A 19707-nucleotide genomic window follows, 5' to 3' on the forward strand; every position below is an offset into this window, starting at 1 on the left:
AGGTGACAAAATGGGGCAGACTGGCGACATCATTCAAAAAAAAAAAAAAAAAAGGCGACCGAGCCCAGAATCGAATTCTTAACTAAAAAGACAGCATGTACTCAGAGCAATATTTAAGCACTCCGTTTCCACACAGTGTCTTGTTTTACCGATATTCTCATCTCGTGTAAATAGGACACTAGACAAAGTATACCGTCTGGAAAAAATAAAAATAAAAATCAACAACGAATAAATCTTGTTTGCGAACCACAATCGACATAAACGAGAGCCGCAAAGGGAAAAAAAAGAGGAGACGTTTACAATCGTGTTTTCATGCGTTTAGTCAGCAACACATTCCAAACAGAATTAGACATTCGGGTGCTCTTTGCGCGCTTCAAACAAAGAAACAAATACGTTGATTTGTCCATCACAAAGTGGTTTGTTTTTTGGGGGGGGGGGGGGGTTGTATTGGAAAACGACAAATCAACAAAAATATTCTTGTAAAGTCGCGTGTAGGAAACAGTAAATCACGACAATTTGAATGGTTGGATTCAAAGACATAATAACAGGAGGAGAAAAACGCAAAACATCACCTCCAGTGCAACATTTGCCATTCAACTTTTTTTTTGGTCGTCTCAAGAAGAAGATGAACACAACATCACCGCTGTAGCAACATTCCCGTCATGCAGTTCCGTGGAAGTGTCCGATCCCCAAAAAAACCCGTTTTTATCGTTGGCGTGCCAAAATCGAGTTCAGGTCTCTTGCAGATGCAGATGGCAGATGTGCTGGGCACATTCAAATCAATTCCCCGCATGTAGGAACTCATCAACATGAAATCTCTCAGCTCGGACCCGAAATGAGCTTTGCCGTTGTTGACGGATTGACTCCAATTGAATTTTTTGTTGGCCTTTCAACCCATCGTAGGACCGAATTCCTCCATTCACGAGCCAATTCACATTTATTGTGCTTTAAAGTGGCCCCAAAGAAGTCTTTGCCTCCCATTTTCAACGACAATGCTGCAATCTTAGCGGTGTGGCCGCGCATGCCGACGGGCTGACGATGACTTGAACAAACCCGAAATTGGATATAAAAATGTGTGACCCTGTTACTGCGCTGACCAAATATTCCGAAGGCAAGTGTGGACATTCGCGAAGCTGGGCCGAGGCAGGAAGTGGATTTGGGGCAAGGGGCCGAGGAGAGAGGAAGAGGTAGTCGTACTTTTCCAATTCTCGTCTCCTCCTCTTTCCTTCTTGAAAACCGGAAAAGCTCCCGCAGAGTCCCGCCCACGCGGCTCTCCTTGAGGACTTCACAAGTTCATTTCGAGGCGGACGCGATTCATTTCCAGACATGCGCCGTCATGCGCGCTAAACTCGGGGCCGCGGCGCTTCCCGTCGCTTGAGTGGCGGAGCCCAATGGATTCATGACGGACGCGTGCCGAGTCATCTGGAAGACAGAAAATATTTCAACCTATGAAAAAACCCCCACTCGAACCGATTGAAACGGGCTTTTTGAAACATTTTTCCCCATCGTGTGTACATGAGCCTTTAAGAGGCGGGGTTACGGTGTGCGTGTGAGACGTCGGTGAGTTTGTGCGCGAGTGTCTCGGTGTGGGCTGTTGCCAACAGCAGCATTTCTTTTCCACCCAGTAGGTGTCCCGATGTGCGCCGAACGGTCTTCCCGGCGAGGACAAAGACGTGCCTGCCCGACGTTCCACTGCAGCCGCTGAGCTCCGAGCGCTTGCCGCTGAGCCGACGCCGCCGAGCCTCCCGCCTCGGAATGTCCCATCAACCCCGCGGCCCGCTGCTGCATCTGCATCTGCATCTGGATTGCGCCATTCTGCTGTGACGTCATCACGGTGTTATGCGGGTGTCCCGCCGCGCCCATCGCGGCAACCCGCGACATGACCGTGGCTCCCCCCGTCCCGCCGGCCTGAGCTAACGAATGGTAAGAGCCGTGCGGATGCGTCGGGTATCCCGTTCGGTTCACGTATAAGCCTGCGGAATTAAACAAACGAAACAAAGCGGACATCCCGTCCATCATCACCCCCGTGTATACGCGAACATCCCCGCGAGTCGGTCGGATCTCTCACCGTGAGACGGCGCCATACTGCCAACGTGCACCGACGGGGCGGATCCGTAAAGGGACAGGATGGAATCCTTGGACAGTTTCCGGAACGTGCCTTCCGCCTTTCCGGGTGGCGGATCCAAGAAGAGGCTGAGGTTTTCGGGCACGGAGGCGCTCGCTCGGCTCTGAGGCGAGAAGGCGGAGGCAGCCTGAAGTTGATCCGGGACCCAAACCGAAAGGTGCGACAGTAGCGCAGCGGATGCCGTACCGTGGAAGGAGTGGGCGCATCTGAGAGCTGACTGAAGAGATCCAAGGCAGGGCGCGCCGGATTAGAACCCGCTGGACTCTGGTGACTGCCCGGAACCCCATTGGGCACCGCAGGACTTGGATCGGGAGCATCTAAGACAGATTCCAAATACTGTATCCCTTTCAACCAAGCGCGAGTTTACCGCTCCGCATCGACGTCTTTCAGCTTTTAATCGACTAATCACTCTCGTCTTCCAATCGGTGGACTTTCGAATCAAGCGAAACCGTCGAGCGATGAACCGCCGCCGAGGTTTTCAGTCGCGCCGCCGTACCTAATCCCAGCAGGTCCGCGACGCATCGGGAGTCCGCCTTTGGGCCGAGCTCTTTTTTCTGTCGAAACGACAAAAGGATTCAGCCGAGGCGGCGCGTCGGCAACGCTCGGCGGCGTACTTACAATTTTCATTTTCTCAAAGACAACCGGCTCCTTGGGGATGTTCTCGCAGCTCTTTTCTTTCTGCATCGAGAACGCCGTTTTTCAAGATCCCGCCGCACTCGCGGCGAGATGACGCCGACTCACCCTGAGCATGTGGATATCGATGACCTTATCCATGTACTTCTTCTTGTCGTACTTGTCCCTGATGAAGTTCTCCGCCGACCGGTCGCTCTCGGGGCGCTGGAAGCACTCGGGCAGGAACGCTTCGTAGAGGCGCTTGGCCTTGGCGTTTCCCATCTCCCGGACGCACTGCGGTGGGCACAATGGCACCGACTTCTCAGTCAAATCTGACTCGCGGGGACAACGGGACAGAGTCACTCCGGACAAAAAGTGAGCTATGTCGGGATTCGGGCTGACGGGACCGAAAGCGCTGTTCAGAAGAGATCTGCGGAGAAAACGTCCTCCGACCTGAACCTGCTCCTGCGTCCACTGGTCCAAGTTGACGGACTTGACTTTGGAGATGTGGACGCCGAGATTTCGATGAATACCGGCGCATCGTATGCAGATGAAGATGCCCAAGTTCCACGAAGACCATCTCGGACCTGGAAGAGAGATCCGTAGAGACGTGACGTCGTATCCGGCTTTCCGGGGGTGGGGGGTGTGGGGGGGGGGGGGAATCAACTTCTTCACAAGCGCTCCCGTGGCAACGGGAGGGAGTCATAAGAAGGGGAGTCACGCGACAAATCGGATTGCGTTTGGCGCTTGCTTCCGCGCGCTGTTTCTTTCAGCACCAGGTGGCGGGAAAGCCCTCGACGCGGTTACTTCCTCAAAACGGACCTCGCGACCAAAGAGGAAGTTGAGTACAGAACTTGGGGAGGGAGGCCGTCCTCTTCCTCGTGCCGGAATCATTTCACCAAAGCTCAGTTCGCTTTGGCGAAGGTTGAAACGTGTTGTTTCAGCAACGGCTTTTTTGGGACAAACCGGGCGAAAACAAAATGAGAGCTTCGCAGACAAGCTTGTCGGGCTCAAGCGTGAGCCGTCACGCCGGCTAATAATAGAATTACTGCGCAAATCCTGCTTAACTGCAGCAAACGCTTGTGACGGATGATCAAATATGTGGAAAGCTCCCTGAACGGAGGACTCACTTTGGCCCCCGCATCCTTTCATGGCTCCATTTTTCTTTTTCTTTTTGTCCCTGGCCACAGTTTGACCTTTTTGTTGTCCCAAGCGAACGACTGCACTTTCGCACTCTTGTAGCCCACGCAGCCCTTTTTTTTTCGATTATCATCATAATACAACCAGCCGATTGGGCCCGTTTCTTTGTTTGTTTTAGCACAGCCCACTGAAGCTCGATCATTCAACCAACACATTAAAAAGGGCACCGCTTTAGCTTCATGACCAATTAAACACGAGTCTTCCATCGCCCTTAACGAATTCTGAATGACGCGAATACCTCGATAAATACAAGCTAGCTCGCTAACTAGCCCGCGAGAGATTTTGAAAAGGAAAAAAAATAATCTGCATACGTGGCCTAACTATATCGGCTGACGACGCTACAGCAATATTTGTAGAATGAGTAAAAACCGTCACGCGTATTCTTATGAAGTGCCGTGGCTAGCTTCAGCCTCCTTATTGTTATTCACAAAAACACGCATGTCGGGGATAACTTGCATGTCCCATGCACCAAAGGTCAGCTCGCCAAGCTAATTATGGATGTTTGTAAGTGTAGCGTAGCAACCGGATAAGGCCGCAGGTGGGGGAGGACATGCGTGGAATGAATAACCCCCCCCCCCCCCCCCCCCCCCCCCCGCACACCGCACAGCAGTCGTGTCTTCCGTGGCGATCCATAAGGCGTTATGTATCGTTTGCTCCAAGCGCGTACGCCTCCGGCTACCGTGAACGGAAATAGTCGGGAGAGTAGGAGGCCAAGTCGGAAAAGAAATGAAATGCGGGGGCTCTAAATCTGCCGCGTTACTTGGACCTCCCCAAATATCGCAGAACGTCGCAGCCTCGACAAATACATCTGGTATCTTTACGCCGGCGATTCCCGACCTGTCGGGCGCGGCGCCGGACATCATCGGTCGCAGGTGATAGACGCACATGCCGCCGATGACGGGCGCCGTGCGCACAAGTGAAAACTTTGGAAGAGGATTGACTTGCAAAACGCAGCGAGACATTTTTAGCCTCGCACGCTGGCCGGAGGGCTGCGGGTGCGTGCCGCTCATTAGCCGACATCCCATAAGGATAAACGCTACTTTCAGCAGTTAATCCCAGCGCGCCGAGCTGGACGTATTGTCCCCGCCCGTGCACTACTTTCCTATGGCCCCCGCAGACGTGCGGCTCCAGTACAAGGCCTTGACACGGGGATTTCCTTGAGTCGTGCGAGAGTTGTCATGCGTAAATTGACATAAGGAACATCGTGTAGTACGATATTGCGTCAAATGTTGCCCTTCCATTGTAGCCCGGGCATCCCCGAAAGAGGGGGGGGGGGGACTCCCTCCCATCTGCGGCCCCTTCTCGAGGTTTCTCATTTGTCGTGGGCCCCCCATTGATCATTTCCACACACTCTCACCATATGCGTGGCCATGTGGGGACCGAGTGTGGTCCTTCACGAATTGCCGGGCGGCCTTTTATTCACGTTTTGTTGTCCGGAATATGCGCTTGTACATTTGAAACGGAGCCATCTGGCCGTTTGGCGGCTTTTCAGCTGTTTTGGGGTATTTCTGGAACGTATCCCGGCCATTCGAGGGGCCTCGCTGTAAGACGAGGGTGCAAACAAAAGAATACGCCGGAGTGTGCCCTCTGGACCGCTGTCTTCCGTTTGGCTGCGTCAGCCTCTCCTTGACTCTGTGACTCAAGGGGAGGCACAGAGGAAAATCCCTCGTGGCACTTGACTCAGAGAAGACACGTGAGGGGGCGGGCCGGGAGGCGGGACATCAACAGGTGACGTCCCCACGGCAACACGAGACGGAACGAAAAAAAAACAAACGGCTCGTAGTTTTGGGGGCGCTTAACTCATTCACTACCATCCAATTCTGGACCAAGTCTAAAAAGACGTATAAAAACGTCTTTGGGAGTGAATGAGTTAAACTGCAATTTGAGTCAAAAGGACTTTAAAATATGAATTATGGACAAGAACAATGTCAGTGGGCACAACAAAGCAAGCAAGTTGTTTGGACCAAATCAATTTGCCGCGTTGTTTTGACTGTCGGAGGGACGGTCCAAGGGACAAAAGTTCTGTCAACCCTTTGTTGTGACATACGAGAATGACAATTTCTACAACAGAAAAACGGAAAATATTTTGTTGAATTGCCCAACTTTAAATTGTTTTTTTGTTGTTGTTGTTTACAGGGGGAGCCTTCTGTTTTGAGTTTGAAACGCACGTGTGAGGACGGAGGGAGGACTTCTACCACTGCACTTCCAAATTGCACACTCGTGACCACGTACAACTCAAGTTTCCCCACTGAAACGGGCGCCGTGGTGTTTTCCAGAACCAGCGGGCGCACGCTTTCACTGTACGGTGTTTTACAGTGATTGCTTCACAGCTTGCGCTTTTTTTTTTTTCTCCTGCGGATTTGCATGCGCCGCCGCTTTGTGTGTCGCCACTTCCTCTGCGAACGCTCCGAGGGAGGGAGGGAGGTGACAAACGCGCAGTAATCTTTGTCCAGGCAAACAAGATTACAACAAACCAAGATGAGTTGAGTTGAGAGGCGGATGTTGAGCGGACAAATGCTTTTAAGGGGGCGCATGTGTGTTGTGCGCATGTTTTAGTGATGCCATGTCATGCAAGCGCGCCCATGTACAGTTCTTTTTTCTTCCACTGAGGGGGCGATGTTGGAAATAACAATTAGCACTTATATTTGGTTCATGTACCTCATGGGATTTTTCAGCAGACTGCGTGCGCATTACTTGACTATTTATATTCCCGACCCCTTTTGTACTCGTCTTCCCTACATTTGAAAAGGCATATCTGTACTTTTTACAGTAGACAAGTGCTTGCCCGCCCGACCCCCAACGTCATCATATTAACATCAGATTGGCCCCCACGATATCATTGGTACGTGCACTCAAACCGAGAAGGAGAAAAAAAGTCTACACACCCCCCGTTTAAACAACTGCGACGGGGTTGCAGAAGTCTGCACACCCTCTTAATGCGGCTGCGTTCGGAATTGACCAGTCACATCCAACTTGTTTCGAAAGGGAAGTCGGCGCACACTTGCCACCAATTTAAAGGCCGTTCAATTAACGTTTCATGGGATCATAACAGATTTCCTCACGTGCTTTTTGGAAGATTTTGGGCTCGCCTTACATTGCTGTCAGATAAATGTCACGATATTAGAGTCACCTCTCTGGTGCGGATCCACAAGCAAGCACGACAATAAATAAGCAAATATTCCGTGTTAGCATCAGGGATTCAACAAACAAGATCCTGAAAGTTTTTTCATCCCCTGTATGATCATGCTTAGCAACATCGTATCTTGTCTCGTGTGAGATAAAGTGGAAAGGACTAATGAATAAATCACAACATTAAAGCACTCAAAAGCCTGCTTGCTGATTCTCATTAAATATTTGTGAGGCCGGCAACTCATGTGACTCCAGTCTGCATTTGGCGGGTAAATAATGGCAAAGAAACACACACACACACACACACACGTGCACCTGCAACCTGCTTAGTCATTGCACCATTCGTAATTTTCTCGTCAAGATGCCAGCAATGCCTTTCATTGGAGGATTTAGCGCCAGGGTGGAAGTGCTGCAAAGTAGTGAGGGAGGCTCAACGGTGCACCGATCCAATCATGTCTCTCAATGTCTGAAGTCGTACAGGTCAATGGCAATACTCAAGCCGCAGGAAAAAAAAAACACGCATCTCTGTTGACCCCCCACCGCCCTCCTCCTGCTCACCAAAAGATAAAATACATAAATCAACCAATAGAGCCACTTGTCCCAACTTTTTAGATTGGGACTCGCTGCCCATTTTGAACACCCGCCTCAAAACTCACTTGTATTCTTTGACATTTGACTCAGCATGACTCAGATTTGATCTTAATTTCACTGTTTGGTGCCTACTACCATCGTTGTTACTGATTATTGCTTTATTGTTGTATATATGTTCGTTGCTCCATGTACAGCACTTTGTATGCAGCGATGGCTGTTTGATGGCTCGAGAAATACAGTCGAGTTGAGTTGAGACTCGCTATTTGTGTTCAAAACAGGAGCGTTTACCCACGTGGAAAAACAGGTTTAACAAATCGAGGCCATCACCTCAATCAATGGGCACACGTGCGCAGTCCAAAACAAGATACAAGGCAAGGCAAGACAAGGCAAAATACTTTACTCGAGTCAAAATGGCATTTTTGCTTTTCTTGACTGAGTACAGTTTGACTTTGACTGTTTTGCACTCTTACTAAAGTACAGGGAGGAAGTACTTTTTCCACCTTTGGAAAAGGACTGCATGTTATAAAACATGCATGATCATTTTACATCACAACTTTCTCGGCCGGCTTCTTACCGCGAGTGAGTGATGCCCTAATAGCAATATAAGACAAGACGATCCTTACTTTCTATTCTTCTATTCATTTTCGGGGCTCGCGTTTCTGTTTCAGGCTAAACGTTTCCGGGGACGAGGTTGATGCTTTCAAGTGCACTCGCCATGAGATACACGCACACACACACACACACTGCACGGAATGCAGGTTGTTTTCAGCAAGACGACCCACCTTTTGATTCGCAGTCCGCACAGAATTTATTCTCGTCCAACGCCAGCAAAGAGTTGAGCACTGACTGGTATCTGTCGAAGTCTTTCACAGATTTGCCCGTCATCATCGCGCAAGAGTTGACCTCACCTCCTTGATTCGATTCCTGGAAGCGGCGAGTGGCACACTGACGCTTCTCGACAGGATGAGGAGGAAGATGAGGATAAGGGTGGTGGGGACTGGCTTGAAGGCAAAAAGCATGCGGCTTAGTTAAGGTGCAAGGACTAGGATGTAGTCCCGTCTAAATGTCATTTTTGAAAAAAAAAAAAAAGTCCACTGACTGACTTTTTTTCTACAGTCCCGCAAAAGCTTCACCCTCACCCCTCACATACGCGCACACTAAATATGTCATTGATCAACAGCAAGACACGCAATTATTCCACCGCAGCTCTTCCTCAGAGACGTCGCGTATACAAAGACTCCGCCTTGCGGCATCGTACGTTAACGTCGCTGCCATGTTGAATGTGGCAAAGTGACATTTGCTGCCTTTCTTATCCTTCCCTCTTCACGACCAAATTAACTATCAAATGGAACAAGATGCGATCAGTTTTTGAAAACCTTTTTCTGGTATGCTTTCGTTGATGTCTTCCTTCCTTATAATTGTTAAACACAAATCACCTTTATATTTTAAAATAGTATTAATTATGCTATGATTCTCTCCCAGCATACAACGCAACTCTGTACCATTTTTTTTGGCCATTGTGAGAAAAAAGAAAAAAGAGCGGGATACATGAATCAGTGAAAATGACAATCAAGCTCATTGCTCTGACGATGCAGTATAACTAAAGTAAGTTTTTTTCTATTGTTGAAACTGCCCTCCATACTAAAACGCGTTTGCGTTTAATTGCTGGTATTTCCAAATGATCTACGGTTATTTTGGTTTACGGTTAGCTAGAATTGATCAAACTATGTAGTCTTCCCAAAGATAAAGCACTAGACTTTGTGCACTTTAAGCTCCATTGTTTACGTTAGTGTACAGGACGAATCTGACACATTAAATATGGCGGGTGAACATCCATATAACTGCAACTATCCAACCCGCGCAAGGCTGCAGGCAGGTAGCGTTTTTGCTACGCTCTGCCCTGCCTTATAATAATGAATATTGACGCTTCAGTCCTTACGGTTATTTTAACTGCACTGCCATCATGTGGTCAGTTAAAGGGCTGCACACATTGGAGTTTCATTTTCTGGTTGCTTCTCTTCTTACTAAACGCAAGAGGGCAGTGAATGCGTGTTTGACAAATATCAAGCGATGAAGATGTAAACGGAACTAAAATTGAAGGTTCCTTCAAAACACTAACATATAATTATTATATGTTATTTTCCTCAGTGCGAGTTCTGCAGAAAACCTCTAATAATGTCATCGTAAATTGTTGTATGCTTTTCAAATATGATTTTGGTATGTTATCTCGGCGCTTTGCTTATTACCGTTGCCGCAAAATTTTCTATTCTTGTGCAAGAATAACCGGAAATGGTTTATTTGTCATTTTGGCCGGCTGGTGGAAGCGAGTGCGGAAATAGCCGTAACGCTACTCTAAAAATACAAATAAAGGAATTGGTATCGACGCGTATTTTTACTGTGTACTCATCTATCACGAAAATGTCCCGGCAATCTAACCGAACAACAGACAGCAAGAAGATGGTAGGTATCTCTCTCTTGAAGGATGTTTAAAACGTTGCTAATGTAGATCGCGCAATGCTAACCATTCCTAAGATGCGTTCTTGCACTGCCTCTCATTATCACAGTGCTTGTTACTCGTTCAGTCCTCACTCGTTTTCATATTAACGCCAATTGAAATTCGATTGTGAGAGCTAACGTGTTGGGTAACTTCTTTCCTTGCAGAACTCGGAGTTGTTCACGCTGACCTACGGAGCCCTGGTCACACAACTATGCAAAGATTACGAAAATGACGAGGAGGTCAACAAACAACTGGACAAGATGTGAGTCTGCAAGTAGCAGCATCAAATAGATGGACCGCCCCCCCCTTTGCTTTAGTATAAAGTGGGAAAAATGCACTATTCAGACTATCCAGAACCTTTTCAACATTTGAATCCACATATCCCACCGTTCAGCGCTTCAGAATTTTTTTTTTGCACATGTTGCTGTTCTCTAACAAGGAGGTGAACATTAAAATCCGCGTACTGTACCCATAACTTCAGTTGAGAAGAGTTCATCCGAAAAGCTTCAGCTTCATCCTGAAATGTACCGTAAGGTCGCACTTTTTCAAACTGATCTCAAGAAGTCTGATGGGGATGAAATAAAAATGATGTTCAATATTTGTAACTTTTAAGCTGATCATGACTCTGCGATGTTCTGCAATTTGGCCCGGAGCTGGATGAATCTCGTTTGAATGATGGCAGCTTTTTTTGTTCAAGTTGGATACAAGTTGATTTATAGAGTGGACTAAATGGAAAAACTACTGTTAATTCTGTCGTTGCTATTTCATAATTACAGAATACCAGATCAACGTCAGCTGGTGGAACTTCCATTGTAATTATATCCATAAATTCTGTTCACATTGTTCTTTTAAGATGCGTCTACTTTACAAAATGAATGCAAAGCACAGCATCTGTGTCGTGACGTTCCCGATGCTGTCGTCATTGTTCGATAAATGCTTATCCATCCATTTTCTGTCACGCTCTTGTTAATAGTTTAACGTCACGTTCCATCCACTGTACCGGTTTACCGCAATCTATTATTACCTATCGCCTTCGATAATTACGCTTCCCACTTCACACTAAAGCTACAAATTTTAGGTATTGCTCGACACCGGTAATGCTGCTCTTTGTACTGTGTTCTCGCTTTGTTGGTTGATTTGTACATGAATAACACAAACGTATACGTGCGAGTACTGCGGGAGGAATCGACTATCTTTCTATCGAAGCTGTAAGCTGTAGGCCACAATGCCGCCCTGTTCGCCAGACGTTTTGAAAGCAAAAATCCCCGAGAGGCAACGAGCGCACATACTCTGCGGCAACTCGAAGCAAATTACGGGCGTTCCCGTCCGTCCTTTGTTTCCTGGCCTCGGATCAGTTTGTCAACATGGTTCAGTCGGCCAGCGCATCGGGGACGGGAGGAAGATCTCCTGCCAAATGTTTGAACCAACCATGTGTTCTTCTGTTTCGTTACAGGAAAATATCAAATTGATGTTCTCTTCCTCGCCCCCCCCGACCCCTCTTCTCGCTTTCATAGGGGTTACAACATCGGAGTACGTCTCATCGAGGACTTCCTGGCGCGCTCCAGCGTCGGCAGGTGTCAGGATTTCCGAGAAACGGCCGACGTCATCGCTAAGGTGATTGGATGCTTCCGGGCTAATCGGAGCGTGACCGTGGACGTCTTCCAAACAGAGCAGATAAATCGGATTTCGAGAACGGCAGCTTGATGAACATGCCGACTGGGAGGAATGGGGAAACTCTCTTTTCCGCAGTTGAAAGCAAGCTGTGCAAAAACTGGTCAAACATTGCATTGTTCAAGTTGTGGTGACATTTAGCTCACCCGCAAAGGTTACATTGCACTCTTAATTTCATCCTGAAACATGAAACACCACCACCACCACCACCACCAAAAAGTCCAATATCTCAAACCTTTTATTACGCGGTTTTAATGACAAGCCGGTACAGCTGGCTGGGACGTGATCCTCTTTCCATTTCCTGTGAAACACGTGTTGGCGTCTCGCTTCCTTTCTCGTCCACGGTGTCCTGTAAAGGTTAGGCTTTCCTTCGTGACCCCAGAAGGAAAACAAAAAAAAAGAATCCGGGCGGAACCGCGCGCGCAACTGCAAGGCTCTCATCTGTTTCCAATGAATTCACCGCGTATACGTTAGGCCGTAAATTCTCATCACTCGGCAGGCCGCAATCGAACCACGGCGCTGCTAAAACAAACCTTGTTCGGATCATTCCAAAAAAATACAGTCGAATAAACTCCATAATGCACACAGTGAGTATTTTCCGTGGGCATGCCCACACTGCGCAAGATGACGGATGACGGCAGATTTTCCAGCGCGGTGTTTTTGATCCACTCTGCGATTCACACACCCAGGTGGCATTTAAAACCTACCTCGGGGTCTCCCCCAGCGTAACCAACTGGAGCCCGGCCGGAGACGAGTTCTCCCTCATCCTGGAGAGCAACCCGCTGGTGGATTTTGTGGAGCTGCCCGATAACCACAACGCGCTCATCTACTCCAACCTGTTGTGCGGCGTCCTCAGAGGCGCTCTGGAAATGGTAAGGTCGCCTCGCCGAGTCGACACCGCACAACAAACGTGGCGGGCTCGTCACGTCCAAGCGGACTTTGGTCTGAAAACGATGACGTGCTACAAATAACGTGTCATTGTCGCATTTTTCTCCGCCAGCAGCATCGAGTGACGAATACTTTTCCGATAGCCGGTCCAACGTTTCATTGAACTGCGTCTGCGCCTCCCGCCATTCGTAGAACAGAATCCTAGCTTTGTGTTTGACTACTAAAAACAATGTTGTGCTACTTTTTTTAACTCATTCAGTACCAGCCAATTCTAGACCAAGTCTGAAAAGACGTTTAAAAACGTCTTTGGGAGTGAATGAGTTAACAACAAAGAAAACAACTTTTTTTAAAAAATGCGTTTCCTGTTCCATTTCTCGTTCGTTATCGTATTTCAGAGGCAGTCGTTATTGTATTAGCGCCGTGCGGAGACGCGCCGACCAGATATGGATTTGGTTCATATGTTAGAAAGCAATGTCTTATGTTCATTATGGCAGGAGTGAACTTGAAACTAATTGCAAACGTTTCAAATTCTAGGTCCAAATGGCTGTGGATGTGAAATTTGTCCAGGACACACTGCGGGGGGACAATGTGACGGAAATCCGGATGAAGTTTGTCAAGAGGATTGAAGAGAACCTCCCCGCAGGAGACGAGTGACAAAATGACGCGGGAGTCGGTCAACATTCTGCCTCGCCAGCAAGTTTTTTTTTTGGTTTTTTTTCCTTTCTTTCTTCCAATGACACTTTCCAGACCGGAAGAGACGATTGATTCACTCGAGACAACAATGAATCTCGACGCCATTGTGTGGCCCTGCTACCTTCAATATGCAATGGATAAAAACTTATCCTTTGATTCAGTCTGTATTCAAGTGCAGGTCTGATGCTGTTGAAGGGGGCTGGCTTCCCCCCCACCCCCCAACCCCATTGCTTCATTTGGAAAACATTGGGAAAAAAATAGCGCCTTAACAGACGTGCCGCTTAATATAATTAGTGTTATTATTATTAGGATGTTTTTTTTTTAAAATGTGCGTATTGCTGTCAATTGTACGGCACGTTAAAATCAGGATGTTAATGTGAATAAATGCAACATATTTGATTTTGAATGTCTTTCGCTTTCAATTTCGAGCACATTTTCCCTCGACACAAACAAAGTGTGCTTTTGGTGCGGGCGTCTCCTTTTTTGAACGGTCCCGCGGCCCGCCCTTCATAGGCAAACAATAACGCTTGTGTAGGCCGACGCGCCGAGGCGTGCGCGTGTCCTCCGGGAATGGCAGCCGCTTGTGCCGCTCACACCCGGGAATGGCTTTACCCTAACAAGAAGTCACGGACAAACTTCCCATTGAGATGGAGTGCGCGCCTTGTCAATAACTGCAAACAGATGGCATAGAAAAACATGCGCGCGGATAAACAAAACACATCTCATGTGAGGATAAAAGAAAGAAAAAAAAGGATTCGATTGTGGGTTGGGGGAAAAAGAACGGGCAGAGAATGCGGTTGGTCGACAGGAAACGGAGTTCTCGGAATAACCACCAGAGAGCACTGTTGACATAACAGACCTTCTTTCGTCGCGATTGTTCCCCAACAAGAGGCAGAAACGAGTCCACTTTGCATTTCCGCCCCACCAGAAAGATTGCGCGAGTCTTTCGGTGCCACATTCGAAGGAGTTTTATCTTGACCCGCCCGAGTAGATCAACGAGAGGATCCGATAATCATGTCGATGAATGAATATTGCAGAACCGTCCGCGGCGGGTGGCCCGTGCCAGTACGTCGCCTCTCGGGCTCGTCCCGCTCCTATCTGCACCCATTTTAAAGGAGAAAGTGAGTTGGCGTCGGCACGCGGCGAGCGCCGCGGACCATCGGGCGAGCGCTCGGCTGCCGTATCCACGAAACGCCCCGCGGGCCGGCGATGCGGATGTTGGACGGAGAACCCCGAGGAAATAGTTTTGATGCAGAATTAGACCTCGCAGAACGAGAGGCGTATACCCGGGGGACGGATGGCTGCGTTTGTTTACTTGTGAAAACCTTCGCTCATTCTCCCAAACGATTCCACCGATGAATTGGACAAGTGTACACAAAATGTACGGACGGGCGGTACAGTATACGAGTGCGGTTTGCAGGAAGGATGCAAGTGAATTTCCGGCCCCGAGGTAGGGTGGAGGTGAAGAGTTGACAGACCCAAGTTCAAACGGATGTTTTTGATTTAGATTTAGATTTTTTGGTGAGCTAAAAATGAGACGGTATAAAGAATTTCCATCAATGTCACCTATGACCTGGGCAGTTGTGGGCAAAAAGTTCAGCGTTGGTCTCATCAGACCACAGCCAAATCACCCGCATCCATGTCGGAAAACGCGTCATGGTCCGATGAAACTAAAGATGAACTTTTTGGGCCATAACTCCAAAAGCGAAAGGTGGAAAGAGTTATGAACAGCTGAAAATAGAGCGGGGCAGCGTTGGCATCAAACCTTCAGACGTCTGTCGGAATGAAAGCAAAATCGTTTTGGTCAACGTCCAAACCTGTGCCGATTTTCCATCAAACCGATCGATAGACCCGAAAAACAAGTAGCGAATGTCATGAGCCCGAGACAACGTGCTCCGATTTGATTTTAAGCCAGCTGGATTTTTCCACGTGGCCTTTATGGGAAACAAATGTTGAAAAGCGGCACGCTGTGACGGTACGGCTGCTTGCAGTCTGCTGGCGACCGGACCAAAAAGCGGCGACGCTCATCGACCGCTCGTTCGCACTTTCTATACGATACTTTCTATACGTTCCCACTTTTTTATCGATGTGTACAATTCATGTTCCGAAGAGTCTCCGACTTGCGGGCCGAACATATTGCATCACAGGCGCCGTCCGGCTGTGTTGGACTTTCAGGACTCGCCGGTCTTGAGGACTCTCGGATTCCTCTTCTGCGTCGTAGCTCCAAGCTTTTGGCTTTTGAATTGTATGTGGGTCAGTCGTCCTACCAGATTTGCTCTTGTCCTTTTACGTGTTTGGTTGTTGAGTCTTGTTTGAGGCTTTTCACGGACTCGCTTTGTCCTGGGATGTGATGTTTCCTTCTCCTAGCTGGGAGGTGCCAAGTCGGTAGACCGCCTCGTTCCGTATCCGTATTTTTCGGACAAAAATGCTCCGAAGAGCCTGCACCTCCCGACGCGTCCACCTTTCATTCTGTTTTGGCTCCATTTTATGGTGAGGACAGCACAGGGTCTCCAAGCAATCTAGCGCGCTTGGAGAGGTATGGCGAGTTACGTCATTACGAGTTACGTCATGGCAGTCGCCGATGGGAAAACAACCCATCGATCGGCGTTGGTACAGCACAGGTCGCTCCTCAATAGTTCCAGCTAGACCCGAAAAAAATCCTCCTGGCTCCGAGGTACTTTGGTAGCACCCGTGGAATCCGCAGACCTCCTTTTTGGTGGAACGAATGGGCCAACTCCCATTTGTCACGCTCGATTGAAAAGTTCTTCAAAGTGTTCCCGTGGTGCCGAAGCCACCGTCGGAAAGGCTCGAGGGAGAAAATTGGGGCGAGCAACAGTCACACACCTGACGACAAAATGAAAAGAGCTGCCGTATATTAAGAGTAGGAGCAATTTTCACGGACTTGTGTTTTCTCAGAGATACCATCCGAGTCGTGCCCACAACCAATTTCAGGCAGTCTTGCCACTTTTGATCAAAAACCCCGCGAGGCGGATTTTTGTCTCCCTCGTTCTGCCGGAGTCAGAGGGGATCACCTTTCATTCGGGTTCATGTTCCTTGTCACCCCTCGACCGATGGCCTCGGAACTCTTCTTGAAATCCTCTGGGACTTTTTGCTTTCTTTCGACTTGGAATTCTATCCGATCCCCGATGCTTTTCTTTCTCGGCATTTTGTCCTGCTGGTCGTATCTAACCAAATAATATCTAGGTTGCACCCGCAACCCGTTTGAACTTTATCCGGGCTCACCGTCATGAAATCACGAACCGACACGAGTCAAACTTTTATGTTTGGCGTCGAATTTACCGCTGATGCGAAGTTATACTTGGATCACTCGAGTCTAGCCCTTTGCAGGGTCGCTGAATTTAGAGGCAAAAATTATCCAAACATAAAGAAGGCTCTTTTGTGGATATCAGTCACTTCTAAGATCTCTGCAGCCCGCAGGACCGTCTAATGCCTCGTTTTCCGGTTCGGCGCCGTCCCTCCGTCCCAAGCTTTTGGCGTGGGAATTGCCAGGCCGCCTTGGCTCCGCTTCCAATTTCCTCCGGCTCTTTTGATCTTGGTCTTTTCGACGTGCTGATCCTCGTGATATTTGCGCCTTCTCGACTCCCAATACTTTTTCAACCTTAGTTTTGCTTTTCATCCTGCTCTTTTTTTCTTCCTGAAACCTCAGCCGTTCGAGCTGGAATTTTATGGAACGGCCGTAGAACTTTCCAGATTGGAAACGCTTCACTTGAGGATGGAGTGAGTAGGCGAGGGAGGGGGGCGGGGGGATCAAATGTATGAGTTTACAGCGGCCGACCTTGAGGGCAGACCGCACCTGCCCTCGCGATCGCGGGGCCCGTTCCTCCAAAGGCACAGACGCAAGCAAATGTTTCGATCGCCTTCCGAGGCGGTAACGAGAAGATCGCTTCCAATTGAAAAGCGAGGAATGCAAACGTTCCGCTCTGCCTCGGACTCAAATCAAACCGGGCCTCCCTCGCCTTGAGACCGCCCAGCACCGCGTGCGGCTGCGGTCCGCGGGATATCCCGCTTCCGCAGTGGCGAGCGGGAGCCGAACGCCTGCCGCCGCTTTGAGTGACGAGCGTCCCCTTACTACCCCGATGGGTCCCCCTGCCAAGCCACCCGTCTCAACTCCGGCTTTCCATGTCCCCAATAAAGCCCGACTGATCCGCCCGCCCCCTTTCGTCACCGTTCTGAGTGATTGATTGCAAAGGGGTCCGGACGTCTTGTTCGACAGACATTTCAGGTCGGTTCCCCTGATTTTCCATTCCCAAAAAAATACATGATGCCGTCACGTTGGAAAATAAGATGGCCTCAAATCAGAAAAGCGTAGCAGGATCGATGGCCCATTTACAAATGCGATGGCAGGTAGGCGCGTGTCGTTCTCTCATCCAGCCAGTGTGAAAGTTCTGCAACGACGGAATAGCAAAGAGCAACATTCATTCAAGTTTTCGAAATGCAAAATAGCCTTCGCGTATGAAAGCAGCGGTCTCGGCCTTTGTGATTTTCACGCACCGCCGTTGCTAACATATGTTTTTGTTCAACGGCGTTTGAATAGCGCAGAAGAACCAACATCATTTTTTCAAGCCGCCCACTTGACAGCAACCCACAAGGTCTTATTTGATTCTAAATGTTGTTTTTGGATCATCGTTGGTACGGCTTGACGGCGAAATCCCCATTCGGTGTTGTGACGTGACCGAAAACAAAACAAAACAAAACAAGTACATTCCCCGCCATTAATCCAAGATTTTTCTGTTTACGTTTATCGTGTCAGATTATTGCCTGACGTTGCCTTGCATTTTCGATGAATCGCTGGAAAAGAAACAAGGCTGTCCTTACCCATTTATCATCCGATACCCTTGAGACGGCCTTTACCCAACAATCATGTCCAAACAAATGCAAAATAAATACAAAGATGTGGACCCGGAGGGAAGATTCTTTTGACAATTTGCCGAAGGCGGCTTTTCTTTTTCATCGTGATTCTGGATGGGGTCCGCCCCCAACGTTTAGATCATCCGCCCTTTGAAATGGTCTGCGTTTCTCATCCGGCAAAACCGTATGAGTTCAAATCAATTGAAAACTTGCCCAAGCCGAACGGGAGTATTTCCCCCACGCCCTTGAACATGATGTTTCATTTGACGGGCCTTAGATGAGGTTTGCGCATGGCTGAGTTTACGCTCTCGCGCGCACGCCGTACGTACGTACGCTTCACCCGTTGGCCTCGCGGCTCCCTTCGGCTGCTCGTTCGGCGCGCAAGTGTCGAAAGCCCTCTCCGCGGTCCTCATAAAGCGCAAATCTTTTTTCCGATCGGCCCGCGCCGTCGCATCGAGCGCCGATGTGTCCCGGACCGACGCCCGCTGCGACTTGCCCCAGAAGAACCGCGGGGAGAGAATAAAGGATGAGCCTGTCAAAGGGCGTGTAGCATTCTGTCCCGACTCCCGCCGTGCGGGGCCGACCGTCGACATCCGCGTCGCTCAAACCGTTTTAAGGACACTCATATGGTTCCGATAAGGGCACGGAGGGAGCCAAATTTGGATCTCTCTTGCGCGGCAACTCGTAAGAATGAGCCAGAATCTTTTTGTGTCTGTCGCCGAACGGACAAAAGGATGCGTCATGTCAGCGCCGTCATCTGTTATTTTCATTTTACAGCATGCCCATCGTCACTAATGGTCCTTTGCTTGTCGTCTCTTGTAGTCTTTGCAGCTTCCCTCATGTGCGCGGCGCGGTCCGTTCATCACGGTAGCCGGCAAGGGAGACAACGTCGTTATTTTAATCGGCAATGACACCATAATTGTACGCACCCCGCAGCTCCCAAAAGCGCAAAGGAACCGTTTTTGTTCAGAACACTCCGCACATATGCATCTGCTGTGTGAGGGTCCTTTTTGCAGCGGTGAGCTAAAGCAGACTCGAAAATATGAAGGAATGGCTTCATGACCGCATTGTACACAAATTCAAAAATCTCCTAAGCCTCCACACTCTGTTTTCAGCTCATCTAAAAGGGATTTGCTCTCCTTCACGATGTGTCCGCACATGCGTGTGTGAATGCCAATTCAGGATGTCAGTCCGTTGAAATATCTCTACAACCGTAACGCGAATTGCCATGAAATGGCGCGCGTACCTTCGACATTTATACCCCTCAATGAATCACCCGCTCAACTCTAAAATACGGACGAGTGCTTTTGAAGCGCCCGGGGGGGGGGGATACACTCTGATAACTCTGGAGAGCACGCACCTCCAGCAGGTGAATATTTTCACAACTCTAGTTTGATGGCAGACTGACTGAACGAATGTATTTCCCGCCAAT

General features: G+C 48.9%; 2 protein-coding genes across 5 annotated transcripts; one reads left to right on the forward strand and one right to left on the reverse strand.

Annotated features, from left to right (window-relative positions):
- Window positions 1–302: 302 nt before the first annotated feature.
- On the reverse strand, window positions 303–8900 carry smap2 (small ArfGAP2). Of its 4 annotated transcripts, none has more exons than XM_086137002.1 (9): window positions 8440–8896; window positions 3191–3324; window positions 2867–3031; window positions 2744–2803; window positions 2622–2679; window positions 2312–2442; window positions 2069–2252; window positions 1678–1973; window positions 303–1422 (listed from the first exon to the last, which is right to left on the reverse strand). In XM_086137002.1, exons 1-9 carry the CDS (start codon window positions 8543–8545, stop codon window positions 1315–1317), a joined length of 1242 nt encoding a protein of 413 aa, XP_085993128.1. In that variant the 5' UTR covers window positions 8546–8896; the 3' UTR covers window positions 303–1314. The 4 variants fall into 4 exon arrangements, with proteins under 4 accessions (XP_085993128.1, XP_085993124.1, XP_085993125.1 ...); XM_086136998.1 differs by having other exon boundaries at window positions 2069–2228; window positions 8440–8895; XM_086136999.1 differs by lacking the exon at window positions 8440–8896 and adding an exon at window positions 8281–8370 and having other exon boundaries at window positions 2069–2228.
- Window positions 8901–9931: 1031 nt separating this feature from the next.
- On the forward strand, window positions 9932–13812 carry trappc3 (trafficking protein particle complex subunit 3). The gene is made up of 5 exons (XM_086137432.1): window positions 9932–10117; window positions 10319–10416; window positions 11669–11768; window positions 12515–12697; window positions 13248–13812. The coding sequence occupies exons 1-5, from the start codon at window positions 9947–9949 to the stop codon at window positions 13365–13367; spliced, it is 672 nt and encodes a 223-aa protein (XP_085993558.1). The 5' UTR covers window positions 9932–9946; the 3' UTR covers window positions 13368–13812.
- Window positions 13813–19707: the final 5895 nt, after the last annotated feature.

Source organism: Hippocampus guttulatus, chromosome 18, assembly GCF_054856545.1.
Source record: "Hippocampus guttulatus isolate MCC_2025c chromosome 18, RoL_Hgut_1.0, whole genome shotgun sequence".
Taxonomy (NCBI): Eukaryota; Metazoa; Chordata; class Actinopteri; order Syngnathiformes; family Syngnathidae; genus Hippocampus; species Hippocampus guttulatus.